Here is a 20,181-nt window from a genome sequence, read left to right as displayed (position 1 = left end):
GATATGGACAAGTGTATCCTTTTGGGGACTTTGGTGTGAGGGTCTCTGTATGGGGGATTTGGGAGCTGGGGTCTAGCCTTCTGTTAATGGGGATTTGGTATGGGGGAGGGTTCTCTATGGGTGATAATGGAGAAGTAATTTTAACGGTTATCTCTTTTTCGATAGGGTTTTGGTGCTGGGGAATCTCTCTCTCTCTCTGTATGGTGGGGGGTGTTATGGAAGTCTCTACCTATATTGAGGAGATATTTGAGATTGGGGGGCGGTGTAAGTGGAGTGTTGAATCTGTGCCTGGACATGGTCGCCGCCATCTTTGATCCTGGCAGCGGCGGGGCCTGACCGTTGATCCGGAAGCTGCGGGCGGCGTGGAAGTTCCACATCCGGGGGGGGGGGACAGGCTCGGCCAATCCGCTTTCTCCACGAGCCGCTCAGCGGGCATTTAAGCGCGTGCGCAGTCGCGGCGCTTTCTCTCGGTCGCCACGTTCCCTCAGTCCGTCCGCCCCGAGGCCCCGCACTCCTCCCTCAGCACCGGAGCCCCGGAGCCCGGCTTCTCGGTCACCGCCAGCCCGCACTCTGCCTTCCCCGCCCGCCGGCCTGCGCACGCACACACCGTCCCCCCCCCTCAGAGAGAGAGAGAGAGAGAGAGAGAGTGCCCGCCTTCCCTCAGGGTCACCGGGCCCTCAGCCTCACCGCCACCGCCGCTTACCCCGTTACCGGAGCCGCACTGACCCCCCCACCCCCTCCCCCGGGAGACGCCATGTGGCCTGTCCGCCTGCTCTCTCTGGCCGCCCTGGCCCTGGCCGCCGACATTCCCGAGGAGGATGAGGTCTTGGTGCTGAAGAAGGACAACTTCGAGGAGGCGCTTCAGAAATACCAACACCTCCTGGTGGAGTTCTGTAAGTGACTGGGGCCACAGCTGGTTAACCCGGGGCCTAGTAACCAGTCTGTGTATTAACTGTGGGATAATAACTAGTTAACATGGGATCTGACTGACAATTGGATCTGCGCAAAACAAACCTGTAACTAGCAACTAAACCACGCCTGTTTGTTTCCCCTGGAACTAATAATAAACCATCTGTAACCAACATCTAATTCTAACTCGCAACAAATCTCCTCTGTAACCAGCCACTCTTTTTCGCTTGTCACTGAGTAATGTGCGCTGTCTGTTAGTGATAGCTGTTCCCTCTGTAACCAGCAATAAGCCACTGGTGAGAACAACTAATGGTAACACATTTAACGTGTAATTGAGTTAAATAATCTGTAATTAAACCTTGTCTTTCGGGTCTCGTTTCATCCACTCGTTCCCCAGACGTTGAGTTGCACCCCCCTTTCCCCTGCCTGCATTTGGATAGCTTCCTCTTGTGTACCAATTCTGAAACTGGTCACATACTCCCTGCGTTTCCACTAGCGCAAGTAGCCAGACCGGTTCCGTGATATTCTCACTGACCAGCTGTGCTCTCTCTAGCTCCTGGTTTTGTACTCCCCTTTTTTATTTATTTATGTTGCCCCTCTTGTGTTTCTGGCTATGTATGTCTGTCTGGGATTAATGACTTTAAAAAGGGAGCGAAGTTGCTGTCTTTCCTCCGGTGTTGCAGACAAGCAAATGTGTTTTATTTTCAAAATCTGTGTTTAGAAACTGAAACCCTGCGGATGTTGGCAATGTAAACGAAAAGCGGAAAACGTTGAGCACTTGAATGGAGAGTGAAAGAGTTCATGGTTCAAGCTTGGTGAAGACGGGACACTTTTTTTGGAGGAGGCAGGGCCTTTTTTTATTGCTTTTAGGGTGAGGTTGTACGTGTTTAAACTACACGTACTTAAAGCAGGAGGGATGGCAAGACTGGAACTAACTGACAGTTCTGTCGGCCACTAGCGACCCGCAAAATCAAAAGTGAAGGAGGCGGGTTTTCTGCAACTCGGGAATGTTGACGTGTACGAGAGTCAATGGGTGGGGGGAGTGTCTGCTCTCCAGACCCCCACGGTGGACCGCAAAGGGAGTGTCTATGGGCAGTACTTTCAGCTAGCCGTTTTAAAGTTAGGCTGACGCGCCCCCTTTTTATTTGCAATTTTAAAAACTCCAGTGTGATGTGTATTCTTCTAACAAATGCAAAGGCTGTTTGAGGGATAGTTGCCTATTAATATAAAGTACTGTATTGTCAGCATTTACTGTCTTTCTAGTTAGTGACCTTACTTTGATCCAATGAATTTGGAAATTGAAGGGCATGAGATGAGGAAAGGTCCCTGTTTGTGGCAAAGGTGAGGGCTGGCTTCAGGACATGTCTGAAATCAATTGTGACGGCAAAATGCTGCAGATACCATAATTTTTTTTAAAAAACCTAGAGCTCACTCTGGACAAAAGTGAAGTGCTGCATATGGAAGGTCAAGTAAAGGTGGGAATTAGTGAATGGCAGAACCCTTGGGAGTGTTGAGTGCAGAGGGGTCTGGGTGTGTTAAGTCCACAGATCACTGAAAGTGGCAGTGCAGGTAGGTAAGGTAATAAAAATGACCTATGGTATGTTTGCCTTCATTGGAAGAGGCGTGAAGTGTAATGATAGACAAGTTATGCTAAGCTTTTTAGAGATTGTTAGGCCATGCTGCTGAAGGGTCTGGATGCTTTGCAGAGGGTACAGTAAAGATTTACCACAGTGTTGCCTGTTATGGGGGATTTTAGCTATGAAGGAAGATTTTGAATAGACTGAGTTTGTTTTCACTGGAATGTAGGAGATTGAGATGTGATCTGATAGAAGTTTGATTGTGAATGAGATGGATAGGGTAGAAAGTGAAGCTTTCCCCAGGTTTTTTGGGGGTGGGGTGTTTTAATTTCTAGGGGTCACAGGTTCAAGTTGCAAGGGGTTAAGTTTTTAAGAGATCTGTGAGGCACGTTTTTCTCTCTAGGTTGGTGAGTGCCTGGAGGTGGTGGAAGCAGACAAAAAATAGCAGCATTCACAAAGCAATTGGATGAATACCTGAAAAGGAAGCAATTAGAGGGATATGGATCCTGGAAGTGAAGACAATTTTAATATGGAAGGACAAAATGTGTGTGGAGAGAAGGAAGGGAATAGAGTACAACACTTGTGTGAAATTCCAATATTACCCTTAAGTCATTTACAGACTTGGGATGTGCAATCAAGATAAATGGGTTGGGGTCAATCTTTTCACTTCCCAACATGCTCAAGTTTCTGCCAGCCTTGATATTTTGCTTAAAATGTCAAGCATGTGATCTTTAAAAAACAAATTGCTACAGGTTGGGAAAGATGTGATTTTAAACATCCAGCACAGAAACTGACCCTTCGGTCCAACCAATCCTTATTGACCATACTCCTAAACTAAACTGGTCCCACCTGCCTGTGTTTGGCCCATATCCCTCCAAACATTTTTCCTTACTGTACTTCTCCAAATGTCTATACATATATCCACCAATTCCTCTGGAAGTTCATTCCACATGCAAACCACTCTTTTTTTTAAAATATAAAAAAGGCCCCTCATTGCCTTTTTAAATCTTTCTCTTCTCTCCTTATAAATATGCCCTCTAGTCTTGAAATGCTCCATCCTATGGAAAAGGCACTTTGTACCCTTGATTTTTATAAACACCTATAAGCTAACCCCCCTCAACCTCTATGCTCTTGACCTAGCGCCTCCTCAACGCAAAGCCTCCATTCCTAGAAAAACCCTTGTAAATCTATTTTGAACCCTCTTCAGCTTGATATCCTTTCTATACCAAAGTGATCAGAACTGGGCACGTACTTCAGGAGAGGCATCACAGCGTCCTGTAGAACTGCAACATAACATTCCCAGCTCCTATACTCAACAGACTGAGCAACGAAAGCGAGCGTGTGAAGCCCAAAGCTTGTCGCATCCTATCTGTCTGATGCAAACTCTAAAGAATTATGTACCTGTGCCCTAGTCTCTGTTCATAACGCTATTCAAAGCCCTACTTTTTATTGTACAAGACCTACCCTTATTTCTTTTACTAAAATGCAATACCTCTCATTGATCTAAATTAAACTCCATCTGTCACTCCTTAGCCCATTGACCTCATTGATCAAGATCTCTTCGTGGAGTGCCACAAGGATCAGTGCTGGGTCCTCTACTTTATCATTTACATAAATGATTTGGATGCGAGCATAAGAGGTATAGTTAGTAAGTTTGCACATGACACCAAAATTGGAGGTGTAGTGGGCAGCGAAGAAGGTTACCTCCGATTACAACAGGACCATAACCAGATGGGCCAATGGGCTGAGAAGTGGCAGATGGAGTTTAATTCAGATAAATGCGAGGTGCTGCATTTTGGGATAGCCGATCTTAACAGGACTTGTACACTTAATGGTAAGGTCCTAGGGCGTGTTGCTGAACAGAGACCTTGGAGTGCAGGTTCATAGCTCCTTGAAAATGGAATCGCAGGTAGATAGGATAGTGAAGGTGTTTGTTATGCTTTCCTTTATTGGTCAGAGTAGGGAGTACAGCAGTTGGGAGGTCATGTTGCGGCTGTACAAGACATTGGTTAGGCCACTGTTGGAATATTGCGTGCAGTTCTGGTCTCCTTCCTATCAAAGATGTTGTGAAACTTGAAAGGGTTCAGAAAAGATTTACAAGAATGTTGCCAGGGCTGGAGGATATGAGCTATAGGGAGAGGCTGAACAGGCTGGGGCTGTTTTCCCTGGAGTGTTGGAGGCTGAGCGGGTGACCTTTTTAGAGGTTTACAAAATTGAAGGGCATGGATAGAATAAATAGACAAAGTATTTTCCCTGGGATCAGGGAGTCCAGAACTAGAGGGCATAGGTTTAGGGTGAGAGGGGAAAAATGAGACCCAAGGGGCAAGTTTTTCATGCAGAAAATGGTAAGTGTATGGAATGAGCTGCCAGCAGGTGTAGTGGAGGCTGGTACAATTGCAACATTTAAGAGGCATTTGGATGGGTACATGAATAGGAAGGGTTTGGAGGATATGGATCAGATGCTGGAAGGTGGGACTAGATTGGATTGGGATATCAGGTCAGTGTGGACAGGTTGGACTGAAGGGTCTGTTTCCATGTTGTACATTTATGACTCTATAATCTTAATGGTCAGTGCAGCTGGCTATCTGTATGTATATCTATGCTTGCACTATATCCACTTGTTAAAGATATGTTAACACCTGAGTTTTTTAACATGTTAATTTCATACATGATTATCAATGCAAAATCTGCTGAAAGTGTTTGTCAAAGATGCCTTTAGGCAGCAGTTGCTTACAGTAAATCAAGAAGTTGGCAAATATTTTACTTCATTGCACCAAATCAGTTGAAGTCTGGAATCAGGATTTTCAAGTCCTCTTACAAGGAAGTAAAAATCAAATGTGGCAGGCACCATAAGTAGAATTTTTGCATAAGGAATTTTTAAAAAATAAAAGGAAGCTAACTAGCTTAAATTGCTAGTAGATTTAATAGACGTGAACCATTAATGTACAGCAGGTTTGTTTCCTACATTCTATCTACTTTCATGAGAATTTTGTTCTCATTCACTTAGTTAAATACTTGACGTCAAAACTTACTTGGTTTGCACACTGACTTGTTCAGCAAATTCCTTAAATTACAGGGAGAGGTAAGGGTTTGGTATAGAAAGCCTAGACATGCCACATCCTCTAGCTTCAAAGTTTCTAATTTTGACTACTTTGGAATGTGTTGGTATAATTGTAAACTGTGATCACTGTCTTGTCTTGTAAGAAGGTGAATTAAAGCCTGTATTGAAGTACCTCTTACACATCGTTTCTGTCAAGTTGACAGTTTGGGACTAAGACTGCAAATTATAAAGAAGGTGCTAGAGATGTTGTAAATGGTTCCAGCACAGGATTTGATCCATTGGGGCACTGGAAAAGACTAAGATAGAGCAAGTTCTTTGAGGGTGTGACAAGGTGATATAGATACAGATGAAGATATCCTGCTTGAGTAGGGAGATCAAAGCTGGCTGCCATAATGCAGTAGTTGCTAAATAGGAATTAAGAGAAACTTCTTAATCCAGGGTAGGGTTAAAATGTACTGCTTGGAATGGTTGAGGCTGATTTAGGGGAACAAAGATGTGTTGGAGTTTGGGAGTGGTCGGGGTGGGGGGGGGGAAGAGAATGGGAAGTTATGAAGTAAGATGCTGATTTAATGGGCGGAGCCTTTTGAACTGTGTAAACACTGCAGGTTCAATGTAATCTGATATCTGAGCATACAGAAAAAGGGTGGGGAAAACTTAGTGTTTGCCTGAAATCACTGCTGAATTGTTATGAAGTGTAGTTTGTGCAATGGCTCTGATATTCTAGTTGTCTCTTGTTTCCTTGGATTAAGATGCTGCTTTCTGTTGCTGCAACGATTTTAGTGATGGTGTAACTTTACAGTGGACTTTGGCATTACAAAGATAAATTAGCTTCTTTGGTTAGTTGGGAGCCATGTTCTGTACTCCTTTCTGACCTTACAGAATAGATTAAAGGAACTTAGAAAATAATACCCTGAAAATTACATTTTTGTGTAATCCTATCCATAGTAAGATGCTAGCACCTGTTGGATGGAATTGAAACAAATCTATGGTTCTGATTTTTATATCAATGGTAATTAGAAAAGGATTGGAGTTAGAGATTCTTGACTCCAGGTTGTCGGTCAGCTGTTATGAAACTTGTATTGACAGAATTTTTCAAAAAGTGACAATGTCATTAGTATGAAGAGGCCCTCCTTGCAATGCAAGATCTCTCTCATTTGAGGTCTCTGATACATATTGCTGTCTGAGGTGCAAAGAGACATCATTCACATCTTTTAAAAATGCCAGAAAAGTGGTTTGGAAGGGTCTGTACTGAGCAACATCTTAATGCAAGCCTTTGCTCTCCACTGTTCCCAAGAATGTATGAAATGCTCATCAGTTGCTGCTCAACGGCTATGAACTCGGAAGCTGCTTTTCATCTGCATGAAACCTTCTTGCTTCCAACCAATGTCTAACCTCCAGGACTACCATACTGAGGAATGCACTGAACTGAGCTGTCACTACAGCCTTATTGTGACAAGTTTGCAATTGGTTGAACTTAAATTTAGTTAAAACCTGGAATAAAAAACTAGTTTTTGTAATCATGCCCATGAAATATCTAGTTCAGTTTTTTTTGTGAAGCAACTTTGGTCTCCTTGCCCAGTTTGGCCTGCATGTGACTTGATCCACATTGAACATCAGTGTTTTTTTTCTTAACTGCCCTCTAAAATGGCCTAACTAGCCACTTGGTTCAAGTGCAACAAATGCCCATATCCTATCTATGAAAGAATAGAAAGTGGCAATTTTGGATTCTGAGGCTTTCTAACTGAAATCTTTTTGGTTTTGTTTGAAAATGTTTCCATTCTATGGAATGAAGAGTACAGACGACATGCCAGGGGCAGCACTAAGTTTCAAACTGGTGAAGCTATAAATCTGGGCTACTGTGTACCAAACAGTATAGGTAGCAAGTGGACAGAGCTAGTAGTCTCAAACCAACAGATTAGATCCAACCTCTGCAGTCCTGCCACATACAGTTGAATAGTAATGGACAACTAAAAACTCACTGGAGGAAGTGACTCCACAAAATTCCTATCCTCAGTGGTGGAATAGAGTGCATCCAGTGTGTAAAACAAGGCTAAGGCATTTACAACAATCTTCATCCATAAGTGCGAAATGGATGATTCATCTTGGCCATTTCCACTGGTCTCTAGCATCACAGATGTCAGTCACCAGTCCCTTTGCTTTACTTGATGATATCAGGAAATGATTGGAGGCACTGGAAATGACAAGGCGATGGTCTCTGACAACATTCTGGCAATAGGATTGAAGACATGAGCTCCAGAAAGCTAGCTGCATCCCTAGCCAAGTTATAACATTGACTTCAATGTGGAAAACTGACCAGGTATGTCAAGTTATACATAGCGAATCCTGTGTAGCAGCTGATTTATAGATCCATCAGTCTCCTGTTGATCATTAGTGATGAAAAATGTTATCAACATTGCTACTAACAGCAACTGCTTACTGATGTCCAGTTTGGCTGCCACCCAATCCAATGAGCTCATAACTGCCTCAGCTTTGGTTCAAACATGAACAAAAAGTTCATCCAAGGTGGCATGCATTTCGTCATCAATGGTGCATTTGATAATGCAGCATCAAGGAATCCTAACAAAACTGGAAGTTGGTTTGGGGGGGGGGGGGGGGGAACTCTCTCTGGATAGTTATATTTGGCATTTCAGAAATGGTTTTGGGGTGGTGGTGGATGCTAGTTGTCCTAATTGCAGGAGTTCCTCGGTCAAAATCCTGGAATGCCTTAATGACACTGTGTGGTCTACCTACAGCACATGAACTGCAGTGCCTCAAGAAAGCAGCTCACCACTCCCTTGATGGTCACTACGGACAAGCAATAAATGCTGACCCAACCAGCAACACTCTCATCCCACAAGTGAACTAATATAACTGCATGTCAGGCTATGCTGAATGTAGTTAGCCCAATTGGTCAGCAATGTACTTGTAACTTGATTAATTTTATAAATTTTTGTTAATATTGAGGTTTTGCCTCCGCATGCGTGGGATTAGTCTTTGTGGGCTATGTTGAGCTAATTGATTTTTTTTTGCCTGTGCAGTCCCGCCTCATTACTGATTGCTTAATTCAATTTGCTCATTTTAAATATTCAGTGGGTGGATGTTTTCCATTGTGGTACCCAAAGTTACAAAGTTCAAAGTGATCTTGTCAAGAATTGAGTGAGTTTAAGACTCGTGCTGGCTAAAATCTGGATGCTGTTGGTGTGGGTCATGAGGGAATGTGGAGATGCTTCTCCCACAAGAGTGTTTCATTGTCTAGATATTGCTTACTGAATAATGTACTATGAAGTTCTACTTGAGTCGCTCTAATTGCAATTAGATTAAGTTTTATTGATCTGTAACTCAGCACATCCTAGAATCGATATTAAATAATGATTAGAACAATTTCAGCTCAAAGTTGAAAAAAATGACAGCCCTTGAAAATTCACTGGAATATGCTATATTTACTGATTGTTCAAAGTCCTCGTTTTGGGATTGCTGTTAGGCCCAGGATTTGGTTTTCCCTTATACACTTGCTGGCTATCCTCTTGTCAGATGTGGGGTCACTTTTTTTAATGGTGTATTTAAAAATAAATGTCAGAAGTTGGGTAAAGTGCTTTTGAATATTGACTTTTTCCTATCCAAGCTTTGAATTGGAGTAGTGTATAAATGCAGAGTTCTGTTTAGAGTAGAAGCCTGCCTTGGCTTGCCAGACAGACAATCTACTGTTTAAGGATAGACAAGCAGCATTGCTGTGTTGTGGCATTAGATTGGTGTGATGCAGGTTCAATGCTGCATTGCATTTTGAGGTGAAGTGCAGACCAGTTGCATTCATGGACTTGCTCAAGGTGTTCATTGAAGTTTGTACGTACTGCCTGGTTTGATTCTCTGACAATTCTAGGTGGTATGACCAGGGGTGCAGGATAATCTTGAACAAATCATTGTGCTACCATGGTTTAAAAATCATTGTCTTGTCACTGATCATCTTAGTTGATATTCCATGTTAACGTAAAACTGCAAAAATACTTCTGTGCCTAGAGCAGAAAGCATAATCATACCCAGACTGCTCATCCTGTGCTCCCACTATTCTAACCTGTACTTTGCACCTTCACTTGAAAAGTTGCTCGCTATAGCTCATCTCCCATGAAAAATTAATCATTATTAGCTGCTCAGTTTTAAGGTTGCATGGTTGAAGGGGCATAATTAGTGGCTGAATACACAATTGAGATATAATAAGATGTTGATTAGCCAATCTACTGATTTTTTTTTTGGCTAAACTTTTATCTGGATAATCAAGCTGCTTAATCTGCCAGAGACCTCATTCCCTGTCAAGGGTATTGGATAGCTCAGTTAGATGGATGGCAGGTTTGTGACCATGATGTCAACAGCATGGGTTCAATTCCTGCACGAGCTCAGATTTCCATGAAAGGCTCTTCAACCTTTCCCTTCTATAGGAATAGTACCAGAAGACACAGGATAGCAAATGTTATCCCTTTGCTCAAGAAGGGGAGTAGGGACAACCCTGGAAATTAGACCAATGAGCCTTCCTTTGGTTGTGGATAGTGTTGGAAATGATGATAAGAGGATTTATAATCTAGAAAGGAATGATTTTAATAGGGATAGTCAAGTGTTTTGTGAAGATCTGGTCCTGCCTCCAAACCTTCCTTTTTTGAGAAGGTGACCAAACAGGTGGATTAGGGTAATGCATTGCTGTGGTGTATATGGATTTCAGTAAAGCATTTAAGGTTTCCCACAGTAGGATATTGCACAAAATATGGAGGCATGGGATTGAGGGCGATTTTAGCAGTTTGGATCAGAAATTTTCTAGCTGAGAAAAGGTGGTTGGGCAATGTTCATCCTGAAGTTCAGTCACTAGTGGTGTACTCCAGGGATCTGTTTTGGAGCTACTGCTGTTGGTCATTTTTATAAATGACCTGGATGAGGGCATAGAAGTATGCATTAGTAAATTTTGTGGATGACACGAAGGCTGGTGGAGTTGTGCATGTTGCAGGTTAGAGGGGCATCAATAAGCTGTTGAGCTGTGGGACCTGAAGTTTAATGTGGAAAAATGAGATTCATTTTGGAGGAAATAACAGGAATACAGAATACTGGGCTAGTGGTAAGATTCTTTGGTGATGAGCAGGGAGATCAGTATCCATGTGTGTAGATCCCTGAAAGTTGCCACACAAGTTGATAGTGCTGTTAAAAGTTTTTTAGGTTTTATTGGTAGTGGGATTGAGCCACTAGGTCATGTTGCAGCTGTACGCAAACTCTGTTGCGGCCGCACTTGGAGTATTGCGTACAGTTCTGGTCACCGCATTATACGAAGCATGTGGAAGCATTAGAAAGGGTTCAGAGGAGATTTACTAGGATGTTGCCTGGTATGGAGGGAAGGTCTTGTGAGGAAAGGCTGAGGGACTGTAGGCTGTTCTCATTAGAAAGAAAGTTGAGAGGTGACTTGGAGAGCTGCGAGAGCCTTTTTCCTCAATTGTGATGGCTGGCATGAGGGGATATAACTTTAAATTGAGGGGTGACAGATATAGGACAAATGTCAGGTAGTTTCTTTACTCAGTAGTGAGGGTGTGGAATGCTCTGCCTGCAATACTAGACTCCAACCGTAAAGGCATTTAAATGGTTACTAGATGATCAAATGGATCATAATGGAATAGCGTAGGTTAGATGGGCTTCTGATTGTTGCACCAACCTGTGAAACCATTGAGGACCGGAGCGTCTATAACTGCGCAGTAATGTTCTATGTTCCCCTTGCCAGAAGTGTGGTGACCCTCCGGTTTATCCATTACCAATTGTTTCATGAGCGCGTAGCCCTACAGTCCTCTGGGACTAGATTTATCTATCTTCACCATCAGATGTCACCCTGGTGGGGAGTGCAGGTGAGGCAAAGCTGCAATTGATCTCCCAACTTGTATCACCTTATTCTTTCCTCTCTCCTGTCCTGGAGGACACTGCCTGCTATCGTGCTTTCTAACATCTGTTTTAAATGTTGCTGGCCACTTGCAGTAATGTAAAGGTATTGCTAAGTGTTACAACCTGTCCATTGACTTGAGTGACTCTTGGAGCAGTCAGTCTTTTTGCAACCCAGTGTTAGCAAACTGTCACAATTGCTTCTCTACTGTTGCTGAGCAAAGGACCGTTGCTCCTGGTGTATAGGATGTGTTAACTGGTGGAATGTCCCATTAATTTGTCACCTTCCTTCTCTTATTGACTGTTTCGACAAAGTGATATTGAAATGATCTGAAGGTCATCTGTCCAGTAGTACCCAACCTATGGAGTTAATTTGTACCATACTTTAAAATGGTGCTCACGCTGGTTGGAGAACATGACTCGGGATGTGAGTAAATGCCAGTAACTGTCTGGGTGTTGGATTTCTGTGGCAGGTTTTCCCCTCTGAAATAGCTTTTTCCCTACCGTCCTGTTTGGTTGTAGTGAGCTGAATTTAAAGTGGTTATGCTGTATTGAGTTTCCCAGTGGTCAGTACAGACAGGAAGAATGTATACAATGAGCTCGTGATTTGCTGCAATGAATGAAGGTGTTGCTATGCTCTTACTGCTGTTGTTTTGTTTGAGTTGTGTGGTTTTGTTGTGACCTGCTGCTACATTGCATATCTTCTGGAACTTGTAAATGCTGAGTTCCCTGCAGAAGAGAAGGATATGCGTTGCAGCAGTTACAATTGCAAGGGAGTCTTGTGTGGAACCGAAGACTTTATTGATCATCTGAGGGGTTGGAACTCCATTTCCCTGCGGATTGTATGTTTGTCTGCTTTTCCCACTCTTGCATGCTATCCTACTAATTGCATTGTATCCCAACCACTGGCTGAAGTAAATTTAACTAGTTGTGGAGGCTGATTTTATAAAGTACTTAATCTTTTGATATTCCAAACATCCGGTGGCTATTCTGAATTAAGGAGTTGAGGCCTGGGTAGATCAGTTGTGATTCTCTTGAATGGTGGGTCAGTCTTAAGGGGCTGAATGGCCTAGCTTTCTAATCTTGTATGTTCAATGCAGTTAGTTCACGTATGTGTGAATTTTGTCTTCCTTTCTGTGAACTCATTGCAATATCTAAATATAATCCTAACTAAATCTGTATCCTACTGCCATTAATCTATTGCAATATTTATCCCACTTTCTTAGACTGTGGCAAAGGCTAATTTTAAAATTTTAGAGCTTTTGACACTTCAAAGCAAAGCTGTATTCTTTCTATGTTTTAGACTTTGTATTGGAAATCCTGGGATCGGGAATATGCTGAAATGCAGCATCTCAGAAAAATTGATGACATTTTAGCTTTTGTTCTAAATGCAGGCCTTGTTGTACACTTTCAGTTGTTGCCTGAAATGTTTGCTTTCCCTACAGATGCTCCCTGGTGTGGACACTGCAAGGCGCTTGCTCCTGAATATGCCAAAGCAGCTGCAAAGCTGAAAGAAGAAGGCTCTGAGATCAGACTTGCAAAAGTGGATGCCACTGAGGAGTCTGACCTTGCACAGATGTTCTCCGTACGGGGGTACCCGACCATTAAGTTTTTTAAAAATGGCGATAAGAGCAACCCTAAGGACTATTCAGGTAACATTTAAACATTCATACATGGTCCAATTAATGTATAAATAACTTTTTGGATTGTACTTTTCAACTATTTAATTTCCCACTTCTGAACTTGAGCTATCAACTTTTGTTAGTGGCTAACTTGTCAGAATTGGGCTGTGCAGTCTGTAGATCAGCTCCATTTGCAACTTAATTGCACGTGGATGGTATAGAATTGATCACAGTTGAAACAATGCACTAAACTTACTCAAACTAATTGCTTTTTTTTTTGTTGCTGCCAATTCCTTAGCCACTGTCCTTTCTTTGTCTGAATTTCTAACTAAACCTCTTCAAAGTTACAGCTCAAAGTGGCCATTCAACCCATTGACTGCACAAATTAACTATCCAGATCCACTTTCCATTACCTGAACTTAGCCTTGCAGCTCCCAGAGTTTCAGGTGCCATTTTAGTTACTACTAAAAATGAGTGAGTTTAAGATTTTTTGCCTTAACCATCACTGAAAAGTGAATTCCAGGCATCCAGCATCCCCTGGTAATTGATTCACCAATTAGGGGAAGTAGGTCTTCCCTACCATTTTTATCCATCTGGGCCCCTGCTAATTTTGTGCATCAAGTCACACCTCACTGCCTCTAAGGAAAGCAACCCTTGTCTATCCAAACTTTCATAGATGCAGTTTTCAAGTCCTGGCAACATTCCTGTGAATCTCCAGTAGGCCAATGATGTCTTTCCTGTTTTGGTCAATGAAGGTAGACAGCACTTTATTGAAAAACTAACCCCTTCAGGAACCTATGGATTGGTTTTAAGGTTTTTTTTTCTACACCTCTTAATAGTCTCCATTTATTGTGTATTCCCTTGTCTGCCTTCAAATGCATAACCTTTCATGTTATGTTGAAAAAATGGTAAATGGAATTCATTCATCCAAACCATGGACGTTGTGCTACAGTCAATAGTCATCCTCTTCAGTATCAGCTACTTGGCTACTCTGCAAATTTCTAAGTTGTGCTCCAATCTAATTCATTAACATAACGTGGATGTCTTGTTGTGGTTGAGCCTTGTGCAACATGACAGGAAACCACTTTCGGTTTGCAAACACAGATCTATGGTTATCCTTTGTTTCCAGTCAGTGTCAATTTTGGATCTAACTTGCTACTTTCCCTGTCCCTTGGGTTTTCATTTTTGCAATTTGACTCCCATATGAGACTTTGTCAAAAACTGTACTAAAATTCTATAAATATCCATTGGACTGCCTTTGTAAATCCTAGTTATTTCTGTAAAACGTTAAATTCTTGGTCAGACATTACCTTCTCTTAAAGCCATGTTGATTATCCACGCCTTTCTAAGTAAACTCATTCTAATGGACACTGATCCCAATATTTTGTCCTTCACCCAGGTTGGACCGACTAGACTGTAACTATTCATTTCTGTACTGCAGAAATGTAGGTAGTGCTTGGTCAGCATTCTCTTAGCATGAGCAAGTTTGGTTTCCTTCATGTGGTTTCATTCATCTTTGTCTTACATTTTGTGCAATTTATTACATGGTTTTTGTTTCACTTTGAGACTGAAAATCCTGTTTCATTCAGGTTCATTGTCAGTGTCTTGGAAGTGAAATCCTGGTACTTCACACTCTAACATGATGCCAAAATTATATCACTTGTGTTGGCTAGTATTCTCATTTAAATCTCTGAATGTATAATTGTGAATGTGAAACTTGCATCTGAGGGCTGCAGCAAAGGAATTTAAGATTGGAAATTTTTTGGGCATTTTGCATTTCAGGTTATGACTTGAGCAATTTTGATCCAGACCCCAGTGATAAAATTAGTCACCTGAAGCATCAAAATGGTTAAAATCCTTAGAAGTAGAAATTAATTCAAATTGAAGAAGAAAATGGAGGGAGCTATATTTGACCTATGCTTCTATCAACCAGGACTGATCTTTATCCCACTATTGCTACCTGCACTTTGACTTTTCCTTGACCTCTTACTAGCTCCTTTTTATCTTGCACCATTGTCCTGTTCCACATCTAACCACCTACATCTTTCGCAGACTTCCCATATCTGCTTCGTCTCACTCCCTGCTGTCTCATTCCTTCTTTCTTTATTATAGCCTCTTGCATTTCAGTTTTTCTGACTTGAGGTAATTGAGCTGAAACATTAACTATTTCTCTCCAAGTGCTGCCTGATTTGCTATTCATTGTTTGGGGCAGGTATTTGAAATTCCTGAGTTTCTTCAAGGTTACCCTTGGAAGGCATTAGATGCTTGTTTTGGGATATAGTTCCTATGGCCTTTATTGTTCACATCCTAGTTAGTAGTATACCGGTATAAACCTTGCAGTGAGGGGCACCTGTTTTAATTCCACTTGGACCTTGGCTGATGTCCAATCATGTGAACCTGATTTTTAGATCACGTGGCAAGCATCTTTGGACATGGAAGATCTCTGGGAAGGGAGAACCTCGGCTGTGAACCTTGTGACTTTCTTCTTGAGTTGCCAAGTGATTCCCTGCACTACTTAACAAAAGAGCTCTATCTCCCTCCCACTTCTGCAGCATCTCTTGTCAATTCAGTACCATGTCATAACGATTCATACTGTGATTTACTGATAAGGTTTCTTGCATATTGAGACTGATGTTTTATACAAAATTATTTTCCCTATCTGACCACAAAACGTAACCTGGCAAGAACAGATCTGATATTTGACATTAAGTCCCAAAAGTGTGGATTTTGCTGCAGTAATCAAGGTAATTGGTGCTGGCTTCTGGAACTCTGATCTTCTGAAGCCAGTACTTTGAAAGTCTGATTATAATGGTTTGGTTTATTTTTAAACTGAAACCTGTTTAACTTGTGTTTTAACAATATTGGGGGGTGCCAAGGCACTTTGAAGTTTCAAAAATTCATCCCTAGAACAATAAACAATCCTCTTAATTAGCAACCTTTCCCAGAAACTAGGCTATTTGCAGAGCTCTTTCCTTTGGGCCTGCTTTGAAAGAAATTAGCTAGTTCTCAATTTTTAACAAAGATGCCATTGCATTTAAATGGTAATAGTGAGCACTATCTTATACACTGGGAGTAAAGCTTCATTATTCAGTTCCCATCACCCAGTAACTCTGAAGTTCAATGCTCCAGGAACTTGATTACAATGCTCAGCCAAAGCCTCCAGTTCATTAGCAATTTTTCAACAATACTAATCAAAAGGACTTGCCTAACAGTTGTGTGTGTGGACCATGTTCATACTTTGTGCATTGCACAGTAGCAGACCATTTGGTCCACACCTAGTGTTTATGCTCCACATGAACTTCCAGTTTGCTGCTTGTTGCTCTTTATTTCTTAATTTCTTTCTCCTTTTGTGTGCTTCTCTATCTTGCCCTTTAGTGCATCACTGGAATGTAAAGTCTTTTAACTTCTCTGGTTCTGATGAAGGGTTGTCAAACTGCACTTTGCCTGTCTGCAGATACTGCTTGACCTGCTCTGTATTTCCAACCTTTTTGTATCATGAGAGCCTGGAGTTAGCTAGTGTTGCTTTTCTCCTGGATTGCCAGAGTTAATAACAAGGTTGGCTCTATAAAGTGCACAACAAAAAGGTTAGCCAACGACCCAAATGGCAACCCTCATTACTTCATGAACTAGTTGCTCACTAAAAGTATTCCTTTTGTTTTTAAAATTCTTTGATCTTCGGTTTTGTTAGCTGGACGACAGCATGAAGATATCATGAACTGGCTGAAGAAGCGTATGGGACCTGCAGCAGACACCATTAAAGAAGCAGATGCTGCTGAGAAACTTGTGGACTCATCAGAAGTGGTGGTTATTGGGTTTTTCAAGGTACTGATTATTTAAGTTTTCGGGCAGACTGTTGTGAATTTACCACCATGAGCGTAGTACCATGTGAGTAAGGGCCAAGTGCTATATTAGCTACTCGTGATTTGGGAGAAGTTTTTTTTTTTGGCAGCAGATTCTTTTTCTAGCTACTGGCTGCAGATGATTAATGCAAGAAACAGGCAGGACTGCCCAGTGCTTCCCTTTCTCTTCCTTTTGAATGATGCGTTACTTCCACAGAAGTAGATTGAAAATCAGGTTGATGGTGTTTGGAGTTTCCCCAAATTAAACTGACACTGTAGTCTTGATAGAAGTTTTAACATATTGCAAACTAGCAAGTCTGCATGTTACTGCTTCTGTATGGAATTCTAATAGAATAGCAATTAAAGAATGTCTTGAGCATGTAGCAAGTGGAGGCTGAGATAGACTAAATGATAAAGATGCTAGGTTTATTTGTCCCTTGCTCCTCTCTGCACATTATTGCAGCAACAGGTTAGAGGATTGAGTTTTGTTTGCTGCAATAATACTAAAAGGTAAAAGTTTTTAGCAATACTTTAAATTTGTTATTTGTAGGTTGCACAAACTGTATTGAAGATTCTAAAGTATAACTCCAATTCTGGAAATACCCATGGATTAGGCATCATCCATGAATAGAGAAACAGTGAATGGTTTTTGGTTAACAACTTGTCATCAGTATTTGGTTAGCAACATAATCCTGGGTCAAAATCCTGGAACTCCCTCCTTAACTCTGTGCGCCTTCACTAAATGGACATTGGTTCAAGAAATCAACTCATTCCCTTCAGCTAGGGATGCACCAGCATTTATTGCCCAATCAGTGAGTCTCATGCTATGAACAAATTTTTTTTAACAAATAAAGTAGTCTCTACACTCTCTCCTCTCTCTGCAGAAATGCAGATTCTGCTTCAGTGTGTACCATGAGGTCCAATGCTATGCCTCTGTCTCTTTCAGATTTGAGACTGACATTCTCCTCCAATTTGACTCTTGCCAGGATTAATGCTTTACTGGTCCTTACACAGATTATCACTAAAGACTAGTGATGGAGTTTAGGGAATACTGTTCCACTCATTTCTGCTGATCTGCTCTTCCTAGATTCTTTTTGCCTCTGCATTCTGTGTTAAATGGCTGCATGCAATCCGTACTCTTGTTACCTGCAGTCTTGATTTGAACTGTACTAAAACAGCAGCTCAAAACCAGTCCTCCCAAATTTAAAATTGATCATCTAGCAAAGTCTTGGATCTGTAACTTCAGCTGTCCAGTTTACACTGGCTTCCTTACATTTTAGCAAGTCAAAATTTCTTGCTGCCCTTTATAACCTAGTCCCAGCCTGTGTCTCAATCTCTTGCTTTGTAACCCTTCAGATATCCTTTGCTACAACAGAATCTCTTTTCTCCCCTTGCTTTGATAAATGCTTACTGAACCACTACATATCCAACTTAGTCCTGACGCCTTTATTTTTAAGAAAAACTAATTGTTTTAACCCATTCTTAATTGTCTTGGATTTTCCTTCTTGTATGAGTGTTAGAAAAATGCAAGCTGTTTAACTTTGTATCCAGTATAAAGCTTTGACATCAACCCTTCCTAATTACTATAGGTCAGAGTTCTAATTTTATTATTCCTGAACCCTACGAAGGGTCATAAAGCCCAACTGAGTGGTGCTTTGAACCCATGATGGAAGTGTTTTGATCCCGTGTGGCCTGTCTTTCACTTTCCCCTGTTGTGATTTAAGGCCATGTAGATCACTGTCTGCTGTCATCCAATAACATGGCTGATTTTACTCCAGCAGTCACTTCACTTCACTTGCCTGTTTTGTTCTCCATAATTCTCAATTCTCATCAATCAAAAATCTAAATCGCATTGTGACAGTTTCCACTGCTGTCCAGGGAATAGAGGAGAGATTCCTCCTACTTTGAAGGGGTGGCCCCCTCATTAAACGGTTTCCTTTTGGTGGTTCTTTTCCCTGAGGGGAAGCGTCCTTTCATCACACTAGAGAACTGTAACTGGTGCAGTGCCTGCAAGATGGCTTGAGTTTGAAGTGATTTAAATACTTAATTTCTTACCATATTCTGTCCTTGAATAGGACAGATAAGCAACAAAGCTTAAAAATGTGTCGCTGGAAAAGCGCAGCAGGTCAGGGCAGCATCAAAGGAACGGGAGAATTGACGTTTCAGGAATTCCTGAAGAAGGGCTTGTGCCCAAAATGTTGATTCCCCTGTTCCTTTGCCTGACCAGCTGCGCTTTTCCAGCAACACACTTTAAGCTCTGATCTCCAGCATCTGCAGTCCTCACTTTCTCCGAGATAAGGAACAAAGTTTTTCATTACTTATGTCATTGCTGCTACGTGCTGTTTTCTTCTATTGCAGAGTTGCTTATTTGGACTCCTGGATGAGATTTAATTCTACATCCTGGCCCTTGAGTATATGACTGGCTGCTCAGTGCATATGTGCTGAACAGCTTCGGCCTTTCAGTTGCTCATATCAAAAAGATGTTCTTATTGAACAGAATTTCTTTTAGTTTTCTCAACATCTCTTCATCTGTACCTTTTTATTAGCACCAATACAATCATTATTTTTGTCAACTTGTATAAAATGTTATTAAAAAGACATGTTTCTTTTTCAAAGACCATTGTCACTGAAGTAAAACTTTAAAACCTGTTGCATCTTTCTCAATCTTACACTAATTGAGAATACTTACACTAAAGTGAATGGTTGCTAGATAGTGACATTGGTAGGTCATGTCGTCTGAAAGTTGATTTTAATTTAATCCTCCTGAAATGCAATATTTAATGAAAACTCCGTGGTCTTACTACAGTAAGAAAACCCTGCCATTTTTGTTTTTTGTTAAACAAGCTCAAACTTGCATGGCTCCTGAGTGGAATGGGAATATATCTGAATAAAATGTTTTCCCTTTCAGGATATGGAAGGTGGCGATGCCAAAACATTCCTGCAGGCCGCAGAGACCTTTGATGAGGTGCCATTTGGAATCACTTCAGAAGGAGACCTTTTCAAAAAATATGATGTGAAGAAGGATGGTGTTGTCCTTTTTAAGAAGGTATTTGTTTAATTCATCTACTTTGTAGCAGGTTTTGATTATTAGCCTTGGCTGTTTTTCATTTTGAAGCAAATGGTCTCCAACAGGAGACCAATCATACTCCTGACTGCAGTTGGCCCAGTGATAAGATGTACTCTCAGCTAGAAAGCTGATGATGGCATTATACTTGTCCTTGACTTTAGGTAACCATAGGTTTGTAATGTTGGTGTTGGGCTGTTCTTGCAGCAAC

The 20,181-nt window shown here is 41.5% G+C and overlaps 1 protein-coding gene across 1 annotated transcript in view; it reads left to right on the top strand.

Moving 5' to 3' along the window:
• The first annotated feature begins 448 nt into the window (after positions 1-448).
• The window catches only part of p4hb (prolyl 4-hydroxylase, beta polypeptide), a 33,240-nt gene continuing 13,507 nt past the window's right edge, over positions 449-20,181 (top strand). Inside the window, exons 1-4 of the mRNA XM_072558810.1 lie at positions 449-893; positions 12,891-13,097; positions 16,756-16,889; positions 19,815-19,952. Of these exons, the coding sequence (XP_072414911.1) occupies positions 755-893; positions 12,891-13,097; positions 16,756-16,889; positions 19,815-19,952 (618 nt within the window). The 5' untranslated portion in view covers positions 449-754. The remainder of the gene's footprint in view (positions 894-12,890; positions 13,098-16,755; positions 16,890-19,814; positions 19,953-20,181) is intronic.

The sequence above is a fragment of the Chiloscyllium punctatum genome, chromosome 39, assembly GCF_047496795.1.
Source record: "Chiloscyllium punctatum isolate Juve2018m chromosome 39, sChiPun1.3, whole genome shotgun sequence".
NCBI classification, from domain to species: Eukaryota; Metazoa; Chordata; class Chondrichthyes; order Orectolobiformes; family Hemiscylliidae; genus Chiloscyllium; species Chiloscyllium punctatum.
Note: the sequence above shows the minus strand (reverse complement) of the source record. Positions and strands in the feature narration are given on the sequence as shown.